Here is an 18,695-nt window from a genome sequence, read left to right on the forward strand (position 1 = left end):
GAAAGTTCATTCCGCTCAGGCCTCCAAAATGGTTGGTCGGCTTATTTTCATTGGCCCGAACGATTTTTATCTCGATCCATTTTGTGCCCTACGTAGCGAAAATTCCTGGATCCGCCTCTGCTACCAAGGGTTAGATTGGTGTTTATCCAATCCCAGATGAGATATTAAGCTAAGCCTACCAAGAATTAGTTTAGTGTTTATTCAATCTCTCACGCAAAAGGTTGTTATAAATAAGTTTTATGACTTAATATATTAATAGCGTACGTGTATAACCTAAAAGGTATATGTACAGCGTACATTTCGACCGGAGCAGCGGCAGTGGCTAGCTGGAGCCGAGGCGGCAGGTGGTGGTGCATCGGTGGCTCATGTGCAAGCTGGTGGTTGCGTGGTGTGGTGCAGTAGGTGCATATAGCTTCATGCAGCGGTTGCCATAGAAGCAGAGAAAGATTGAATAGTTGTTTTGCCTGCTCCTTTTTCTTTGGAGTGTTATCCAAGAATAATCTAGATTTAGGTTATATTATCTATTTATAATACAAGATTATAGATTATATATAATCTTGTAATTATCATTAAAAAATATTAGCATAGTCTAAAGTCTCGTTTAAACCCCAAACTAATTTATTTAATTTACTAATAAACATAATATATTTATTATTTATATTTAGTATAAATAATAAAATCCGTCTTACGAGTATGTATATAATTATACCCTATAATTATATAAACATAGTCTGTTTCGTTAATTATTTGTCATTACCGGTTAAACGATTTAAACGGGTTTATTGTCTGTTACCCAACATGTAACTTTTGCGGGTCATCACTCGATCGACCGCGTTAAATTAGTCGGGCCGGTACATTACATGATTTCCAACATTATTATCGGATGATAGTAGGTTGTTGTTTGGATTCTTAAAATCAAAATTGGTTACCAAAAATTATGCATTAACGTCCAAAACGAGAAAAAAGCTGAAAACATAGTCAGTTGCAGTCGGTCGGAACTCTTCACCGGAAACAAAAATGGGAACGAGAGACATAGACAGAGATCTAGAACGACTGATTCCGGCAACCGGATACTCCGATATTAACGGTTCCCCATCAGACACCCCTCCCGGGGCTTCTTCATCTCATAATTCCGGCAGAGAGGTCTTCAATTATTATATCAATTCAAATCATTCCTTTTTCTTTCCTTATTTTTTCGCATTCAATTGTGCGTACAATGTGCGACTGCATGTTTGATTCACAATATTAGATTGCCACATTTTTTACAATTCTTTTTTTTCTTTTAATTACATTCGCTACCTTTGAAAGAGTTTTTTTTTTTTTACTTGTGCAGGCATTTATTAAAGTCCTTCGCAGCTGGGCTTCAAAAAAATTCATTACTGGATGGTATTGTTATTCATATTCATGTTTCATCTGGAAGTTAATTTGGTTACAAATAGAACAAAATGATACAACATATTGCCATATGTTATATGTAGATAAACTAGACTTTGACAACTATTTTACTGTGTATATTTTAGATATCAGATACATGCTGATGGTAGGTTCACAGAAATGATAATATATATCTATCTATACTAATAAAAAAAAATAATCTAGACACATGGCATTCTGAGGTTAATCCTCACTATCAAATTCCTATCTAAATCACTTCTTTTCTATTGACGGGAAAGAAAAAAAATATTTTTGTTCTAAATATAGTATTGATTACAAATTCAACATACCGTATTAATTGAATTATTAGTGCTATAAATTATATTGTAAACATACTTAATATAAAAAAATATTAATATATATAATAATTACGTGTCATAAAAATATTTTCTTTAAAATTAAAATGTATATAAAAGAATTTGTGTTTAAAAAACACACTAACATTTAATTTTTTAGACATCTTCATATTGAAGAAAACAATAATAATTTTGTTTACTTTTTACAAATATCCAATGTTTAATAAGTCTTAGAAATCATAGACAAATTTTCCATTTTTTATATTTAGTATAAAACTATTGTGACAGTTGAATAATAGTGTGTTTATAAGCACATCATGAAAGTTGTTCAAAAAGGAAAATCTGGTATCTTTTTTTTGTTTATGAATTAGGGTTTAGGGTATGGAATGAAAAACATTTTTTGTGAAAGGCTTTAACTACCTTCTTTAGATCTAAAGGTCTTATTATTTTAAATGCTGTTTCCAGTTATATTGTTTTTTACATTAATTATCTTTTATTTTATTTGTATTAAATTATTCATTATAATTTATACATAAACTTATACCGTGTAATACACGAATTTCTAAAGCTAGTATTAATATATACTAGGATTAAGATATGTTTTATTTCTTTTCTTTTTTTTAATTGTTTACTAATGATTTAGTTGTTTGCAGTGTCATTTTATCTCCCATAGCCATTACATTTTATGTGACTTGGTGGTTCATTCAACTCGGCGATTGGATCTTCTCCCCGATCTACGTTCTTTTGGGAATTAATATATTTGGTCAGTATTGTTTTCACATAATGATACCTTTTTTAGCAGATGATAAAATGATCACCTTTCAAATCATAATTTATAATTGTTGACACACCTCAATATATTTATGCTTCATTTTTAGTATCTTGACCTTTCTATAACAACAGATATTATTTGGCTTTGTTATAATTTATAATTAAACTTATAAACGCAAGATTTCTCTCTTTAGCAAAGTTTGAATCCAAAATCACATATCTATTTCATTGATAGCCCTTTTTAAATGTCGTTAACGTTGATTTTATTCCTCTATGTTCTTATATTTATAGGATTATTAGATATTTGACCAAATAAATATTTCAGGTCTTGGATTCATTACTACTATAACATTCATATTTTTTGTGGGTGTGTTCATGTCATCATGGTTGGGCTCTTCTCTTCTAAGTTTGGGAGAGTTTATAATTAAAAAAATGCCTCTCATGAGTTATATTTACACTGCATCTAAGCAAATCAGTGCAGCCATCTCACCAGGTAGTTTAAATAATTAGGCATTGGTTGGCTTTCAAAAGTTGTATTTTTAACCATATGGCCAATTAAAGATTATATATGTTCCAGGGCAAGGATCCCATGCTTTTAAGGAAGTTGCAATCATAAAACATCCAAGCGTCAGGGAATACGCAATTGGATTCATAACATCAACTGTTATCCTTAGGAAAAATACGGGTACCGAAGAGCTATGTTGCGTGTATGTCCCGACCAACCACCTTTACCTAGGTGATATTGTACTTGTGAATGCTAAAGATGTCATGAAGCCCAATATCTCTGTTCGGGAAGGTATAGGTATGAAGGGTTCACAATTTAGTTACTGTTTTCGTTGTTGTTTTAAGTTGAATGTAAGTTTTTTGATGAATGAAAACTTAATTTGCACTTTTGCATGTGTTATGTAGAGATTATAATCTCGGGAGGCATGTCGATGCCAGCGATGTTAACTACAAAGGACTCGCAACGTGTTCGATCTATGAGTCTTGATAAGTTTGCTGTTCCACATGTATGATATGAGTAATATTTCAAAGTTATATAGTTAGAGATGGCAAATGTGTAAAAGATTCAGTTTTAAGTGCTGATTTAGAGTCTTTTAATCCAAAGTTTCATAACCAAAATGTTGGATGCATAGTTGTTATACTGGGTGTGTTTCAAACCTTTTTTATTTTGCCTAAAGCCCTAGAAAATAAAAGGTGGGACTTGGGAGTATTCATTCTCCGCAACTATCATCCTTTGTGTTATGGATCAATGGGTCTGCCCAATCCAAGAAGCCCATGGGATCGATGAAAGAACCCTCGCCTCGCCTGATATAAGGCAAAAGAGAAGGAAGGCGGAGGTTAATCAACATTGTTAGAAATTCGTGATTGTTCTTCTGATCATCTCGATCTCTTTCTAGAATTTGTTTCTCATCTCCTTCTACTATGTGTTCTTGTAATCATCTGAGATCAATTAGTGAATTGAATAACAAATCCAACGTTGTCGCATCCTTACTGTATTATTCTCTATCCTAACGTTGTAGCAAGTGGAACAGATATAAACAAGTGCAAATAAATTAGGCAAAGTGAAGTGATTAATATCTTGAGGCCTGATCAGTTTTTTCTTTAAGCAAAACGGCTTGATTATATCCAACCATTGTTGAAGCATGAGTATGTCAAGAAAGGGGATTGCCTCATACCTTGAATGTAAAGATTAAGGATAAAATAGTGTATAAAATGAATAGGTTAAACTAGAGATGTTCACAGACAGTCTGCGTAAATCCTGAAACTTGTTATCAGTTTGGTTTCACGGTTGAGTTCAAAACAAATAAATTATAACGGAGATTGTAATTTAGGCATCGCATAATTATACAAACAAACGGTAATCAATACAAATAAAATTACATTACATATATATATAGTGAAGAATCAAACACAAACATCTCAACCAAAGCACTGGTCTCCGGGAACCGGCACGGGGCCAGGAATAAAACCCTGCTGATAAAACTGCAACCCAAACACAACCAAGATACCCACCAACGCCAAGTACGACAACCCTTCCACCGCACCCAGCAACCCAAACGGCCCGTTCGGTAAGCCCGACCCGGTTTTGGACTTTGTATACAAAGACCAGCCCACAATGCCCACCACCGCCAAGTAACTAAGCCCTTCCAGTGCTCCGATGGACCCACCGGGCCCCGGAGGCAGGCCGCAGCCGGTGGTCTTGAGGTTGTAAAGAGACCATGCAATTACCGGTGTGGAGACGAAGCCGCCGGCGATAGCGAGTGTTTCAGGAAGTCCGGTGGTGGAGTCGGATTGCTTTGCCATGGAAATGACGGCGACACGGCGGTTGTACTTGTGGGGCAGGCATTGGGAGATGTAATTGCAGGGTGTGGAACAAGGTGATCGGAGTAACATGTTTGTGGAAAGAAAGAGAGAAAGAGAGGTGGTGGTGGTTGGTTTGTGGAAGGATATGTGATCAACGGTTTGAATGGGTGACATGTAATCTAATCAAATACGGAATTTCAGTATTTCTTTTCTTTTTTCCCCAAAATTTTCCATGATAAATAAATTATTTACTAATTTTTATGTCAACAATAATGTTGCAAATTATTTTGAAACCGGCTAAAGTGAAAGTTCTTGTGTTTGATATTTTAAAAACCGGTATTTTACTTACATCGGATTTAGTTCAAAACGACACTACTGGTTAAACCAAAATATACTGCGAGGTTCAACCAGATTGAATAATTTATCTTGTAATTTCATATAAATACAATTTCAACTCAAAAAATAACCAAAAAATACATTAATATATATCACACATGAAACTAAATATCACACATAAACAATGGTCGAGTTAGATATAAAATTTGTACTTTGTATGTATGAAATTAGTCAATTACAAAAGATGTAACAAACCAACATTGGATTTATATGATATAAAGTTGGTTGATTAACAAATCATCGTTTACTGTGTTTACTCGTTAAAATTTTATCTGCTATGTCAAAGTCATTTTTTTAAAATTATGGGCCACAAAAAATTATCAAAAATCTCTTAGGTTTATTTAAATCGATATTTTTTTAAAAACCGGCGGTACAATGTTCTAGTAAATCGTCCAAAAATACTGGGCTTTATATATCAGCTGTCTTACGAAAATCCGATATAACCGGTTCTACCGGCCGATATGTACAGGTTTTTAAGACACTAATTGTGCTTCGATGTAATTATTGGATTTTTTTTTCGGTGTTCAAAAAAAATCCGAATCAGTGTCCATATTATAGAAGAATTTGGATATCCAAATCACAAACCTCCAAATTGTAACGCCCTAGTTTCGATAATAAATAAATAAATAAAATGTCGTGAGTCGTTTTAGTTATCGTGTTATATTATGTCATTTAAATTAATTAAATATTTTAAGAAAATGGATAAGGTTAAAAGAGGCTAATGAACTTAAGGATGATTAAGGGTCAAAAGCCTTTGGACTTTGCCTATTAAAACCCTAAAATCCTAAATCTATCCTTATCCTCATCATTCCCAATCATTGGCACACATACACACACAACAAAAATCTGCTGTACTAAACATTCCTAATCCAATCTCATCCATTCGAGATTCAATTCAATAGCAAACGAACAATCAAGCTTAAACGACGGACACGAGCGAACTGAGTCGAACCAACATGAACAAACTCGATATAAACAAGGTTCAAATTGAATCTAATAATGGTAACAACAAGCAACCTGACAAGAACAGTAATAACACAAAATAATAATAACACGGACTCGGCTCCGACGAACAGAAGGCAAGCGCGGAACCCGAGGACGACTTAAACGAAGCCTGAAACGATCCCGTTAAACCCCGTACATGGCTCAAATAGGCCGTGCAAATCGAATAGGATTCTGATGCGACTCGATTACGGTGCGATGCGGATCCAAGGCCTCATGCAATTAGTTGGAAATATTTGAATCGCAAATCATGCGAATCTCCCATCATGCAAATTTCCCTTCATGCGAACTGTTGGATTCGCAACCCATGCGAATTGTTGGATTCGCATCCCGTGCGAATCATGGCGTGCGAATCCTTGTTATGCGACTCGACTCAAACTCAGGCTATTGGAATCCCGACATCTCGTGTCAATGCGAATGGATCTAACGCGACTTGTTTGAGCATACCCGAGGCCCAGCTCGTCACCAACTTCACTTCCCTTGCTTCCTTCCTTCGCCGCTCACGGTTGCCGGAGACAGGGGAGCAGGGGCTAGGGCTACAGAGAAGAAGGGGCAGGGTTTTGATGGAGGAGGGGTAGGGGATATAAGATGGGGTTAAGAGAGGGAGGAATGAGAAGAAGCAACCTGCGCCGGATCGCTGGATCGCCAGAAAAGAGAGGGAACTGTGGTGGCGACTAGGGTTGTAGATGGTGAGAGGAAGAGGATGAGCGAAGGGGGATAGGGTTTTATAAAAAAGGTTAGGGGGTGTTTGGTGGATTAATATAATAATAATAATAATAATAATAATAATAATAATAATAAAAGTGTAAGTTGGATGCGAAAACTTAAGCGAGACCTGACTCGTCTAGCGTCTCGTAACCCGTCTCAAACAAAAGAATGAAAGTGGAATATGAACCCACCCGTTAAAGAAGTGAAATCTTTAATGAAGTTGGGTGTAGACCTGACACGAACCCGAACTTGCTTAAAGAAACGTTAACTCTTAGACGCGCTGAGAACATAAACTAATAATAATGAAATGAGTATAATAATAACTATGTATATGATAACAATAAAGATCCCTAAGAATGCAAATTAATGAAGTCGGTTCGCTAATAAAATAAACTTAAGCATATTAAGCTAATACGATCGGTTTAAGAAAGTTATACGTTCGGTTCGGGTAACTTAAAGGTTAACCCCATTAACTTAAGAAAATAAATAATAAACAAATATAGAGGATTAATATGTGTACATTATTAACAATTAGTCAAGCACAGTTGAAGAAAGGAATTACTATCAACTCAGAGAGGAATCGACTCCAGATGAGTTCTAGCCCATTTGTATGTGTTATGTTTTTCGGGGCTGTGTGCATACTACGATGTGTTAAATTAATACACTTGCCTTAAATGGTAAATGTATATTAGATATATGTTTGCGTATGAATGAGAATTATATGGATTGATTAACTAGTATGCACGTAGCTGTTATATTAGTTATGATTGAAGGAAGTAGGAAGGAAATGTAACGAAGGTAGAATTGTATGGTATGTTAGAGGGCACCGGGCCCTAATTTTAACCGAGGTATGTAGGAACTACCTTATAATATCCAAGGTACGCAGGGACTGAAGCCTTATAATATCCAAGGTATGTAGGGCGCCGGATCCTTATAAATTCCGAGATATGTAGGGACCGGACCCTTTATAATATCCAAGGTATGTAGGGACCGGACCCTTATAGTATCCGAGGTATGTAGTCAGTAAGAAGCATGAATGTATGTATGTATGTCTGTATGTATGTATGTATGTATGTATGTATGTATGTATGTATGTATGTATGTATGTATGTATGTATGTATGTTTGAATGATAAATGAACAGGTAAGTATTAATACGTATCTTCGGACGCGTATTAGTAAGTAAGTGAATGTAATGTATGTTAATTAACTAGAACTCACTCAGCGTAGCTGACTTTTAGTATGCACGCAGGCAAGTAGAATGAGACAAGTTGCTTGATGAGGACACGTGGCAATAAGAGGAAGACTGCCATCGCTATGAAGAAGATTCTCGTGTCATTTATGTTTTATGTTTAAGACTGATGTTATCTCTGCTTAAGACAAGTATTTATGTTATGTATGAATGGTTGACTTTTATTTTCGCGAAATGTTTTAATTAACTCTGATTTTCCGAATTATGTGAATGAGTAAATCCAACCAGAGAGAAAGTAGGGCACCCGGCTCGGGGGCTTTACAGGTTGGTATCAGAGCATAAGTTCGAGAGAATAAGCATCCTACATGCTTAGACTCGAACAGAGAATAGGACGAAAAGAATAAAGAAAGAAGATGCCAGTCAGAGAATGCCATGTGTCACTCAAGCAAGCTTAATATGTGAATTTCCTTAGGTATAATGTATGGATAAGTAAGGGAGTTATATGAATTGTTAGAGATAGGATTGCTTACTTATATTTGAAATGTTCGATTACCTAATTGTTTTAAGTAGTACCGAGCACAAGTAGACTCACGAAAGGAAGTGTATAGGACACGGAGAGTAACGTGAGCAGCTAATCCCAGCTGGCCACTGTTATTACCTGCAGCCTTACTATCCTTATACTAAATAGTTCCTCACGTGATGATGTTTGTGTTTTTCCTTTAGAAACCAAATGGCTGGTACTAGGACTACTGGACAAGGAGGACGCAAGGGGCGTTGTGGTAGGCCACGTGTTAACCGAGTACCCTCTGAGGAACCGATTACTGAGCCTAGTGAAGAACGAAGCATGATCGTGAGAGAAGAAGAGTATCAGCTTGATTCTGCTTTTCAAGCTTTGATTACTCAAGTTGTTGCTGCTGCAGTGAAGAATCTCCAATCAGACAAGTCTACTAAAAGTCGTACTAAGACTGTTGAGAAAACTGGGGAGAGTAGTAAGAAGGACACTGAGACTGAGAATGAGGCATCAAGCGAGGATCGTTCTGTAAAGATGAATGAGGGAAAGAAAGGCCGAGGTGGTTGCAACTACGGAACCTTCAAAGGTTGTGACCCACCTAAGCTAACAGATACCGGTGACGCAATCGCTACTCTTCGGTGGATAACCGCAATGGGTAAGGTTATCCGCATTAGCGAGTGTCGTCCCGATCAAGCTGTGGGTTTCACTACTCAGTCGTTTGGTGATGAAGCTATGTTCTGGTGGGAAACTATTGAAAAAAGACAGTTTGCTGCTGAAATTAAGGCTATGAGGTGGGATGATCTAAGAGAGATGGTAATGAGGAAGTTTTGTGCTGATGCCGAGGTTGAAAGGGCTGAGATGAGGTTTCTGAACTTGAAAGCGGGAAAGATGACATACCGCAAGTACACTACTGAGTTTAACCGTATGTCAAGACTTGTGCCCTAAATGGTGAACATTGAAGTTAAGAGAATTAGGTGCTATGTTAGAGGACTGCCACCGAACGTCCACACATTGGTTAAGGTGAATAGACCTGCCACTTTTGATTCTGCGGTCGAACTTGCGAAAATGGTTTATGATGACCTAGCAATGAATGAGGTGGTGGTAAAGGAGAAGAAAGAAAAGAAATGGGTTGCTCACACCAAGCGCCCTAGTACTCAGATGTGCAATCCCAAGGAAAAGAAACAGAAGGTATGGGAATGGAAAGCATGTAAGACTTATGGGAAAATTCATGGCGGTGAATGTAAGTGGAATGCTGGTATTGATGTGTGCCATAAGTGTGGGAAGCCTCATGGAGGAGAGTGCAAATTTAGGTCAAACACATTTTATAAGTATGGGAAGGTGGGGCATTACACTCATGAATGCAACGCAAAACCCACCTGTTACAAATGTGGGAAGACATGTCATATGGCTCGAGAATGCACTGAGGGTGAAGCTAGAGGTAGTGGGAAGAGAGATGATAAAAAGAATAGGCCAAAGACCAGGGCTTACATGCTGACACAGGAGGAGGCTAAACAGATTCCGGATGTTGTGACAGGTACATTTCTCGTAAACGGTATTTCTGCTTCTGTTTTATTCGATTCGGGTGCTAATAGAAATTTCGTAGATGTAACATTCTGTAAGTTAGCTAAAATGCCATGTAGTCGTGTGCATGAAACGTTTATGGTAGAAACGGCTAGTGATGCTTCCGTTAGGATAATGAGAATGGTTAAGGACGGTAAGATAGAGTTTGAGGGACGTGAGTTCCCTATTACACTTTATGTGACGACCTTAGGAGGGTTCGATGTGGTTTTGGGAATGGATTGGTTGTTTAAGTTTGAGGCTCAGATAGTGTGTGAGAGTAGATTGATAAGGTTAAAGCCTTTAGATGGTGGTACAGTGATGGTTTATGGTGATAAGGAAATTTCGGGGCTTAACGTCATTTCGATGATAAAAGCCGAGAAAATGTTAAAGCGAGGGTGCGGTGCCTACCTGGCGTATGTTGTCGACGCTTCGGCAGAGGCAAAGGAAGTGAAAGATGTTCCTATAGTGTGTGACTATCCCGAAGTGTTCCCTGAGGACCTTCCTGGGTTGCCACCCGGAACGAGAGGTAGAATTTCAGATTGAGTTACTACCAGGAGCACAGCCCATAGCGAAAGCACCTTACCGACTGGCGGCGTCCGAGATGAAAGAATTGATGTCCCAACTGCAAGAACTCCTTGACAAAGGTTTCATATGACCGAGTGTTTCCCCGTGGGGTGCTCCGGTGTTGTTTGTAAAGAAGAAGGACGGAAGTATGAGAATGTGTATCGATTATCATGAGCTGAATAAGCTTACGGTGAAGAATAGATATCCGTTGCCACAGATTGACGACTTTTTCGATCAATTACAAGGTGTTAGCTGGTTCTCGCGGATTGACCTTCGATCGGGCTACGCACGTAGCTGTTATATTAGTTATGATTGAAGGAAGTATGAAGGAAATGTAACGAAGGTAGAATTGCATGGTATGTTAGAGGGCACCAGGCCCTAATATTAACCGAGGTATGTAGGGACTGGACCTTTATAATATCCAAGGTATGCAGGGACTGGACCCTTATAATATCCAAGGTATGTAGGGCGTTGGATCCTTATAAATTCCGAGGTATGTAGGGACTGGACCCTTTATAATATCCAAGATATGTAGGGACCGGACCCTTATAGTATGTAGTCAGTAAAAAGCATGTATGTATGTATGTATGAATGAATGATAGATGAACAGGTAAGTATTAATACGTATCTTCGGACGCGTATTAGTAAGTAAGTGAATGTAATGTATGTTAATTAACTAGAACTCACTCAGCGTAGGCGCGTAATTGACTTTTAGTATGCACGCAGACAAGTAGAATGAGACAAGTTGCTTGATGAGGACACGTGGCAATAAGAGGAAGACTGCCATTGCTATGAAGAAGATTCTCGTGTCATTTATATTTTATGTTTAAGACTGATGTTATTTCTGTTTAAGACAAGTATTTATGTTATATATGAATGGTTGACTTTTATTTCCACGAAATGTTTTAATTAACTCTGATTTTTCGAATTATGTGAATGAGTAAATCCAACCAGCGAGAAAGTAGGGCACCCGGCTCGGGGTAATTTTGAAAATTTTTGGATATCCAAAATGTTTTTTAAAATATATACTATAATGAAATTTATAGATATTTCAGATAATTTTTCGTATTTCGGATAAATTTTTTGAATAATTTTCAAATATTCTGGATAATTTTTGGAGAATTTTTTAATGTTTCAGATAATTTTTAGATATTTTGGATATTTTTCGAATAATTTGGATACTCAAAATTATTTTAATTAAATATTTTCAGATACTCGAAATTATTTTTGTTAAATAATTTTTTTAAGTATTTAAATTATAAATTATATTTTAGAATTCAGATATCCATTTGAATATACAAATTCGAGATTTTGGATACATCTGGATATTGAAATTCACCATTCGAAATTCTCTAATTTCCAAAATTTTAATATTCGACCTTGAACTCCCCTGGATATCGGTCACATTCTTTGTATGGTTAAATACTGTTGTAGGTCATATAATTTATGGGCTTTGGGATTTTGGTTTTGTTTTTTTGGTTTTCATATTATGTTATATTATGTGTAGTTAGATACTAGTTTAGGGATGGTGATTTTTTTATTTTTATTTTTTTGGTAATTTGAATTTAATTAGTTTAATATATTCGAAACCCAAATTCGAATGGGTTTTTGCAAATCTTATTCAAACTCGAATTGAGCGCGAATTTAGCTTTGAAATTTTCAATTCGAACAAACAAAAACCCATTGGCAACCATCTTCAATCTCAAAACAAAAACGATAATTGATTTAGATGTCCTCCCAAACATCTCAACATCGGACTACCACATCCTCTCTAATCTTTACTGATCGGAAGTTCTAGAACCTTAAGGTTGGAGCTCTAGACAACCAAGGTTTAAGAGGTTCCGATCTAGAACCTTAAGGTTGGAGCTCTAGACAAATGAGGTGGGATATTTTCGACGAGAGCGGGGATGGTGGTTCACGGATTAGGTGTGTTGCCATGGTGATCGATGGAGGGACTAGGTAGTGTGTTAGAGATGAGATACTAAGATTAATTTATAGGTTTAAATTATTTTTTGCTTAATAACATCAATGGTAGAGGTGGGAAAACAAATCGGTTAACCGAACCGACCCGAAAATTGAACCGAAACCGAACCGGTTTGAAACCGATTATGTAGAAACTGGTTTGGAACCGATTGAAACCGTAGGTTCGGAACCGGTTTGTAATTTTCTCCACCAAAACTGGTAACCGAACTAAAACCGGCCAAAACCGAACCGAAATTGATCAAACCCGAACCGAAACCGATTGTAACATTGTAAGAAACCAGTTTCAACCCAAACCGAACCGATCATAAACCGGTATTGACTTTTGTTGACCAAACCGAACCGGTTTTAACCCAAACCGGTTGAATTTTAAACCGGTTTGTGCACCTCTAATCAATAGCATTTCGATTGTTTAAGAAAAGAATTTAACGGAGGGAACAATCACAATCTTAAAACCACAACGTAATTTACAAGAAAAAGGAAAAAAAAATGAAATGAAACGGCAATTCAGCCCAAACCAATTCGGCCCAAATCATAGGGAAAAAAACTGTCAATCACTAGATATAAAAGTGTTATGTGAGTACTAGTACAAAGTGACGACATATGTTATTAAAATACAATAATACAATTGAGAAATAAAATATTAAAAACTAAAAAGGAAAAAAAAAATACATAAAAGGCCGAGCTGAGCCAAATGAGCATGTCTTCAACAACCACTTCATTCAATTCAACTCAATTTAGCCACTTAGATGGGCTGAGCCCTTCAATGCAAGCAAGCCGAGTCCCGTGAATTTCTCTACTTTCCTTCCTATTAGATCTCAACACCTGTCCCTCCACTCACACTTGCAACTTCACAATTGAGAAGCACAAGCAAGCACTCTTTGGTTTACATGTTGCTTCTTTTAACAATACGACGTCGATTCGACCTCCATTCTCCGAATTCTCTCCTTTTTGCATCCAATTTATAATATTATTATTTTACTATTGGACGAAAACAAAAAGAGTCGAATTGAAATGTATTTTAAGGGTTTTAAGGTGGTTTTTTAACTTTAGTTTCCCTCCAAATAGTGCATCAACTGTCATTCAAAAACATCAACTGCCATTTGAATCTATGTCTGATTGTTTGTTCAACGGATATATTACTTAACTTAACCAAACCAACCTTATAACTTTCTTTCATCCAAACCAGTTTACAACCAAACCTTCTTTCTCCTTCCTTCAAAGTTCAAACTATCATTCATCATCTTCTCCATTAAAAAACACAAAAACACCATTCATGGATCACCTTCACCAAACCAAACTTCTAATCATTCATTCACCTTGCTAGTTGTGCTTTGGTGATTTGGCTTCAGCAGCATCATCATCTTCTTCTTCATCTCTTTTTCTCTTGCTTGAAGAAGCTGGAACATCCACATCCACATCCACATCCACATCATCATCGTCATCATCTTCCTCCTCATCCACTTCGGGATCATCTTCTTCATCCCCAGCACCCTCTGCAACCTGTGCGACTGGTTGTACCAGGTACCCTGTACCAACATCCTCTTCTTCCTGCCACCATTAAACACATCACGCTTACATAACTAACAACAGAGCACCAAAAAAACTGAGATTTCCATATCAACAACTTAAAGATACAGCAAAATTTGCTTTTACTTAAAGATAGAAGAAACTTTCTAATTTCAAAGAAAATCCTAAAACATCAGCAAACGATTCAGAGCCAATAATTTAACAACTTCTGCAGTGATTTGGGAGAAACTAGTCCAACAATGAATGATACAATCAATTTTAACATAACATCGAAACTTGCAACAAAAAAGCAAATTGAGACACAAAAAACAAAACAGAAAGTAACAGAAATTCGATTAACAAAAGCATCTATCAAACTCATTAGATAAACTCCATCATAAGCATATCTAGAGCACATTTCAGTTAATTACTGCCTAATCACAAGACCAACATCATGTTAAAGAACAAGATAATTCAATAATGGGCCATCTAATCATATTTATATAAGAACAATAACAGATCTAAACATTCTTTGTAGCAAATAATTCAATTAAGAGCTCTTTTGAACAATAATTGAGCAATAAAAAGGAGAGATAAAGCTATCATTAAACAATCAGCTAGAAGCACAAATATCATTACAACATAGACAAGATGAAAATATACCAAAAGTTAAACAGATGTGGTCTTGTTCTTTCTCAAAACCTAATAAACATGCAGACAAGAAATCGAGCTGTCTGTAAGAAACTCCTACAAACATATGATGACTGCAAGGCAGAATCTTTACTTGTCTTACAATGCTATATATAGAATTCACATATAAGATAACCTCAAAATAGAACTTACGTACTAGATAACCTCAAAATGGTTCATTTAAGCTCAAATTTTGCTCCCTAGTCTTACAAAGGAATATTTGGAATTCACATATAAGAAAACCTTAAAAATGGTTCGTTTAAGGTCAAATTTTGCTCCCAAGCAACAAAATGCCATTAATTGCAAACAAAAAAATGTGTTACACATCAAAACAGAAAGAGTAACACAATCAAGCAACCTAGTTATGCACGTATGTCTAGAATCAAAAACTACAAAAATTAACAAAACATATTAAAAATCATGTGTAAATAAGTATTATAATAAAAACATTTCTTAAAGCAAAGAAAAGAGATACTACCTCATCCTCAGGGTCTTCTTCATCGTCTTCAAAATCCGCTTCTTCAACACCAACTTCCTCTTCTCCGGTTTCTCCATCATCATCTTCATCTACATCATCTTCACCCTGCTCATGCCCATCAATCTCACCTTCCGTGCTAGTCACCCACCCAGAACTCCCGGGCTCGCCTACATCACCATCACCGTCGTCATTATCAACCTCCTCGTCATCATCCTCATCATCATCTTCATCGTCCTCCTCATCTTCGACCCCGTCTTCCTCATCGTCACTATCCTCAATCTCGTGAACCTCAATCACATCCTCCTCGTCCTCACCCTCCACTTCATCAATCTCATCCGAATCATTATTATCATCACCCTCACCATCCTCATCATCTTCCTCCCCATCACCATGAAATCCATTAGCCTGGCCCGCCACACCATTAGCCCCATTGTTCTCGCTCAACCCTCGCACAATCTCCGACTCCTCCTCGTCCGCATCACTCTCGTCATCTTCATCCACGTCAACCACACCGTCCTGGCCTACAACATGGCCGTTGTTCGTCAACCGATTCGGCCCTTTCTCCTCACCGTCAATCTCTCCACTCCCGGGATCATCCTCCTCGTCCCCCTCTTCCGGATCTTCGTCCTCCTCATCCTCGTCCTCGTCATCGGACTCCGGCCGCTCGTTCTCGTCGACATCCATCTTATCCAAATACTTCAACGACTTAATCAAGCCAAACACTCTAGATCTATAATCCTTGACCCTAGTAACCGGACACTCGTACAAGTCAAGCGAGACAAGCCGCAACTCCGCCAAGGGCCTCAAATCATCAATCTCCTGAATCCGGTTATTCGACAAATCAAAATCACGCAACGACTCCAAACCAGCCTGAACCAAAAACTCCAAGCCACCAGCAATCCGGTTATCAGACAATATCAACTTCTGCAGGTTCTGTAACCGCGGGAAGTGTTCTAAGGACGAAACGCCAATATTCGCAATCGATAGGTGTTGCAGGTGCGGAAACCTCTGGAACAGCGACGGATGCGGAAGGCGGCCTTGAACGCACTTGACGGCGCCGTCAAGCGTTAGCGTCCGTACAGACGCCGTGTCTCGTTGGCCGTCTAACGCCGTCTCCACCGCCCGTTCCCAGATCTCGTCCATCGGCGTTAACGGAATGATTTGTTTGATATCACCAATTACAAACAATCTCAAGGGAATTGCTTAAACCCTAATGTTTCAGTGTGAACGTCTGGGAAAATAAAATTAATTGATACTGGAGCCCCGAGTAATCGTATTGCTTGGGTTAAACAAACCTAACCCTAGAGTTTAGATATTTTGTCTGGTTACGGAACTCGGGCCGTTGGATTGTGTGGGTGCGGATTCATGACGTGGAGGGAATCTACGGTGGAGATTGGGTGATGGTGTGTTTGTTGGGTTCACGAAAAACAGAGATATTGGGAGGGGTGCGCTGACGGGTTAAGTATATGCCTTGGATATTCCGTCATTTTACGATACTGCCATTTTGTTTTTATTTTTATTTTTTCTTTTTCTATCGCTTTAAAGCTGCTGGAAATATAAAATAAAATTATAAATCGATTAGATGAAAACGTTTAATTGGATTAAAATGCTACAAGTAATTTTCAAGAATAATAAATTTATCATTGGCTTAAAAATTAATAACTACATCACTGGATACTTTGTATTAGATTCAGGTTTGAAGTACTTAATATGGTGTGTATATAAATTTCTAGTGAATTAAACTTGTACTTGTTTTAAATACCAAAAGTATTAAGGAAAGTAAAAGAAAATGAGTAAAATTGTTGTTTAAACATCTTTCTAATATGTCACGTACCTAGCGAAATGAATGAAGTTAGGACTTTTTAGTATCGAAACGCTTGGAAGGCAACTCTTTTGAGTCTTTCGTCAAATTTGCAATACGAACAATGGTAGAAACAAAGCAAACTCTATGCCTCTAAGCTAACACCGTGGCTTGTAAGAGTTACATGCCAGTCTCAAGATGTTTTGTATTTTGATGATATAATGGATTGATAAATTGGTAGGTATGTTGTATCAATGTTGCAACATCACAACATGCGTTTTAACACCTTGTTTTGAGGATACTTTATAAAGTTACGTTATTGAAGGGTTTTAGTTACGTTAAAAAGAATATAGTTTTATGACTATTATTATTATCTTCCTATTATCAAAATATTAAAAGAAAAATATAAGTATTAAATTAAAGTTAGGGACTAAATGTGAGTTGTCAAGAAATTAACATAAAAGATGGTCCAAATGATTGTCGATCCTTCACAACTTATTATTGTGTGTTTGTTGGTCCTAATCTCATTAGTTGGAGTTCCAAAACTAACAAACAACTTCTTGTTATGGTACCGTTGCCAAGTATTGTGTCCTTCCTCACATTTTTGCTAGTTTCATTGGCTCACTTTCATACTTTATGAGTTAGAGATGCCTGCTGTTGGTCAACGGTGTGGCAACATTGATGCTACGTATCTAGCAATCAATCAGGTGTTTCTATAGTGTACGAAGCATTTCATATCTAATTGTCACACCCCAACCTACAGCGGAATATGTCGGGGCACGACGTAATTATATCATAGCTCAAAGACACTAATAATAATAAGTGTCAATATCTAAATTTATTTATTCATATCAATCGTACACAAACAATTCAAAATTTAAACGAATTTGATACAACATTTAAACTTTATCAATTTTAGCCTAAAGTCCAAGTCTATGTATTCACTTCAGATAACTTCTTATAACAACCTGCATTATGCGTTAAAATAATTTGTCAACAACACATGTTGAGCGAGTAATTCACAATTTGGTGTAAATATAATAATATTAATATGAGAAATAAATAATTCCTTGCGTATGTGAATAGCATCAATCAATATAAACAAGTATAAGTGTCTTTTCGATCATGCCACTAGAATACAGACATGTCTACTCGAATGAATTCGCAACCAATAACAACATAAAGTAAAAGTAACAAACGTGTCTTTTCGAACATGCCACTAGATTCAGACATGCTTACTCGGACAGCGTATGATTATTCTATGAGGATGAAGATGAGGATGAGATACCAACTAAACATAGCAGTAAACACATAATTCATATAGCAATTACCAATTAATTGAGCAATACCACAATCACGCAAAATAATGGAATTGGATTGAGCAATACCACAATCACGCAAAATAATGGAATTGGTTTGAGTATAATAGTATAATAGTAACAATATTTTCTAATGCACATAATGCCCCCAAAACAAAAATATGTGAAAAAATGTGGG

At 36.9% G+C, this 18,695-nt stretch overlaps 3 protein-coding genes across 3 annotated transcripts; 1 reads left to right on the forward strand and 2 right to left on the reverse strand.

Moving 5' to 3' along the window:
* Positions 1-1,017: 1,017 nt before the first annotated feature.
* Positions 1,018-3,517, forward strand: LOC143599751 (protein LIKE COV 3-like). The gene is made up of 6 exons (XM_077077632.1): positions 1,018-1,143; positions 1,334-1,386; positions 2,384-2,493; positions 2,827-2,994; positions 3,079-3,303; positions 3,411-3,517. Exons 1-6 carry the CDS (start codon positions 1,018-1,020, stop codon positions 3,515-3,517), a joined length of 789 nt encoding a protein of 262 aa, XP_076933747.1.
* Positions 3,518-4,424: 907 nt separating this feature from the next.
* On the reverse strand, positions 4,425-4,898 carry LOC143599753 (uncharacterized). Its single transcript, XM_077077635.1, has one exon. The coding sequence runs from the start codon at positions 4,896-4,898 to the stop codon at positions 4,425-4,427; it is 474 nt and encodes a 157-aa protein (XP_076933750.1).
* An 8,910-nt stretch (positions 4,899-13,808) lies between these two features.
* Positions 13,809-16,540, reverse strand: LOC143599752 (acidic leucine-rich nuclear phosphoprotein 32-related protein-like). The gene is made up of 2 exons (XM_077077634.1): positions 15,398-16,540; positions 13,809-14,271 (listed from the first exon to the last, which is right to left on the reverse strand). The coding sequence occupies exons 1-2, from the start codon at positions 16,538-16,540 to the stop codon at positions 14,044-14,046; spliced, it is 1,371 nt and encodes a 456-aa protein (XP_076933749.1). The 3' UTR covers positions 13,809-14,043.
* Positions 16,541-18,695: the final 2,155 nt, after the last annotated feature.

This window comes from Bidens hawaiensis, unplaced genomic scaffold (assembly GCF_021521415.1).
Source record: "Bidens hawaiensis isolate Kalapana, Puna unplaced genomic scaffold, B.hawaiensis_p1.1 tig00052620_1, whole genome shotgun sequence".
NCBI lineage: Eukaryota > Viridiplantae > Streptophyta > Magnoliopsida > Asterales > Asteraceae > Bidens > Bidens hawaiensis.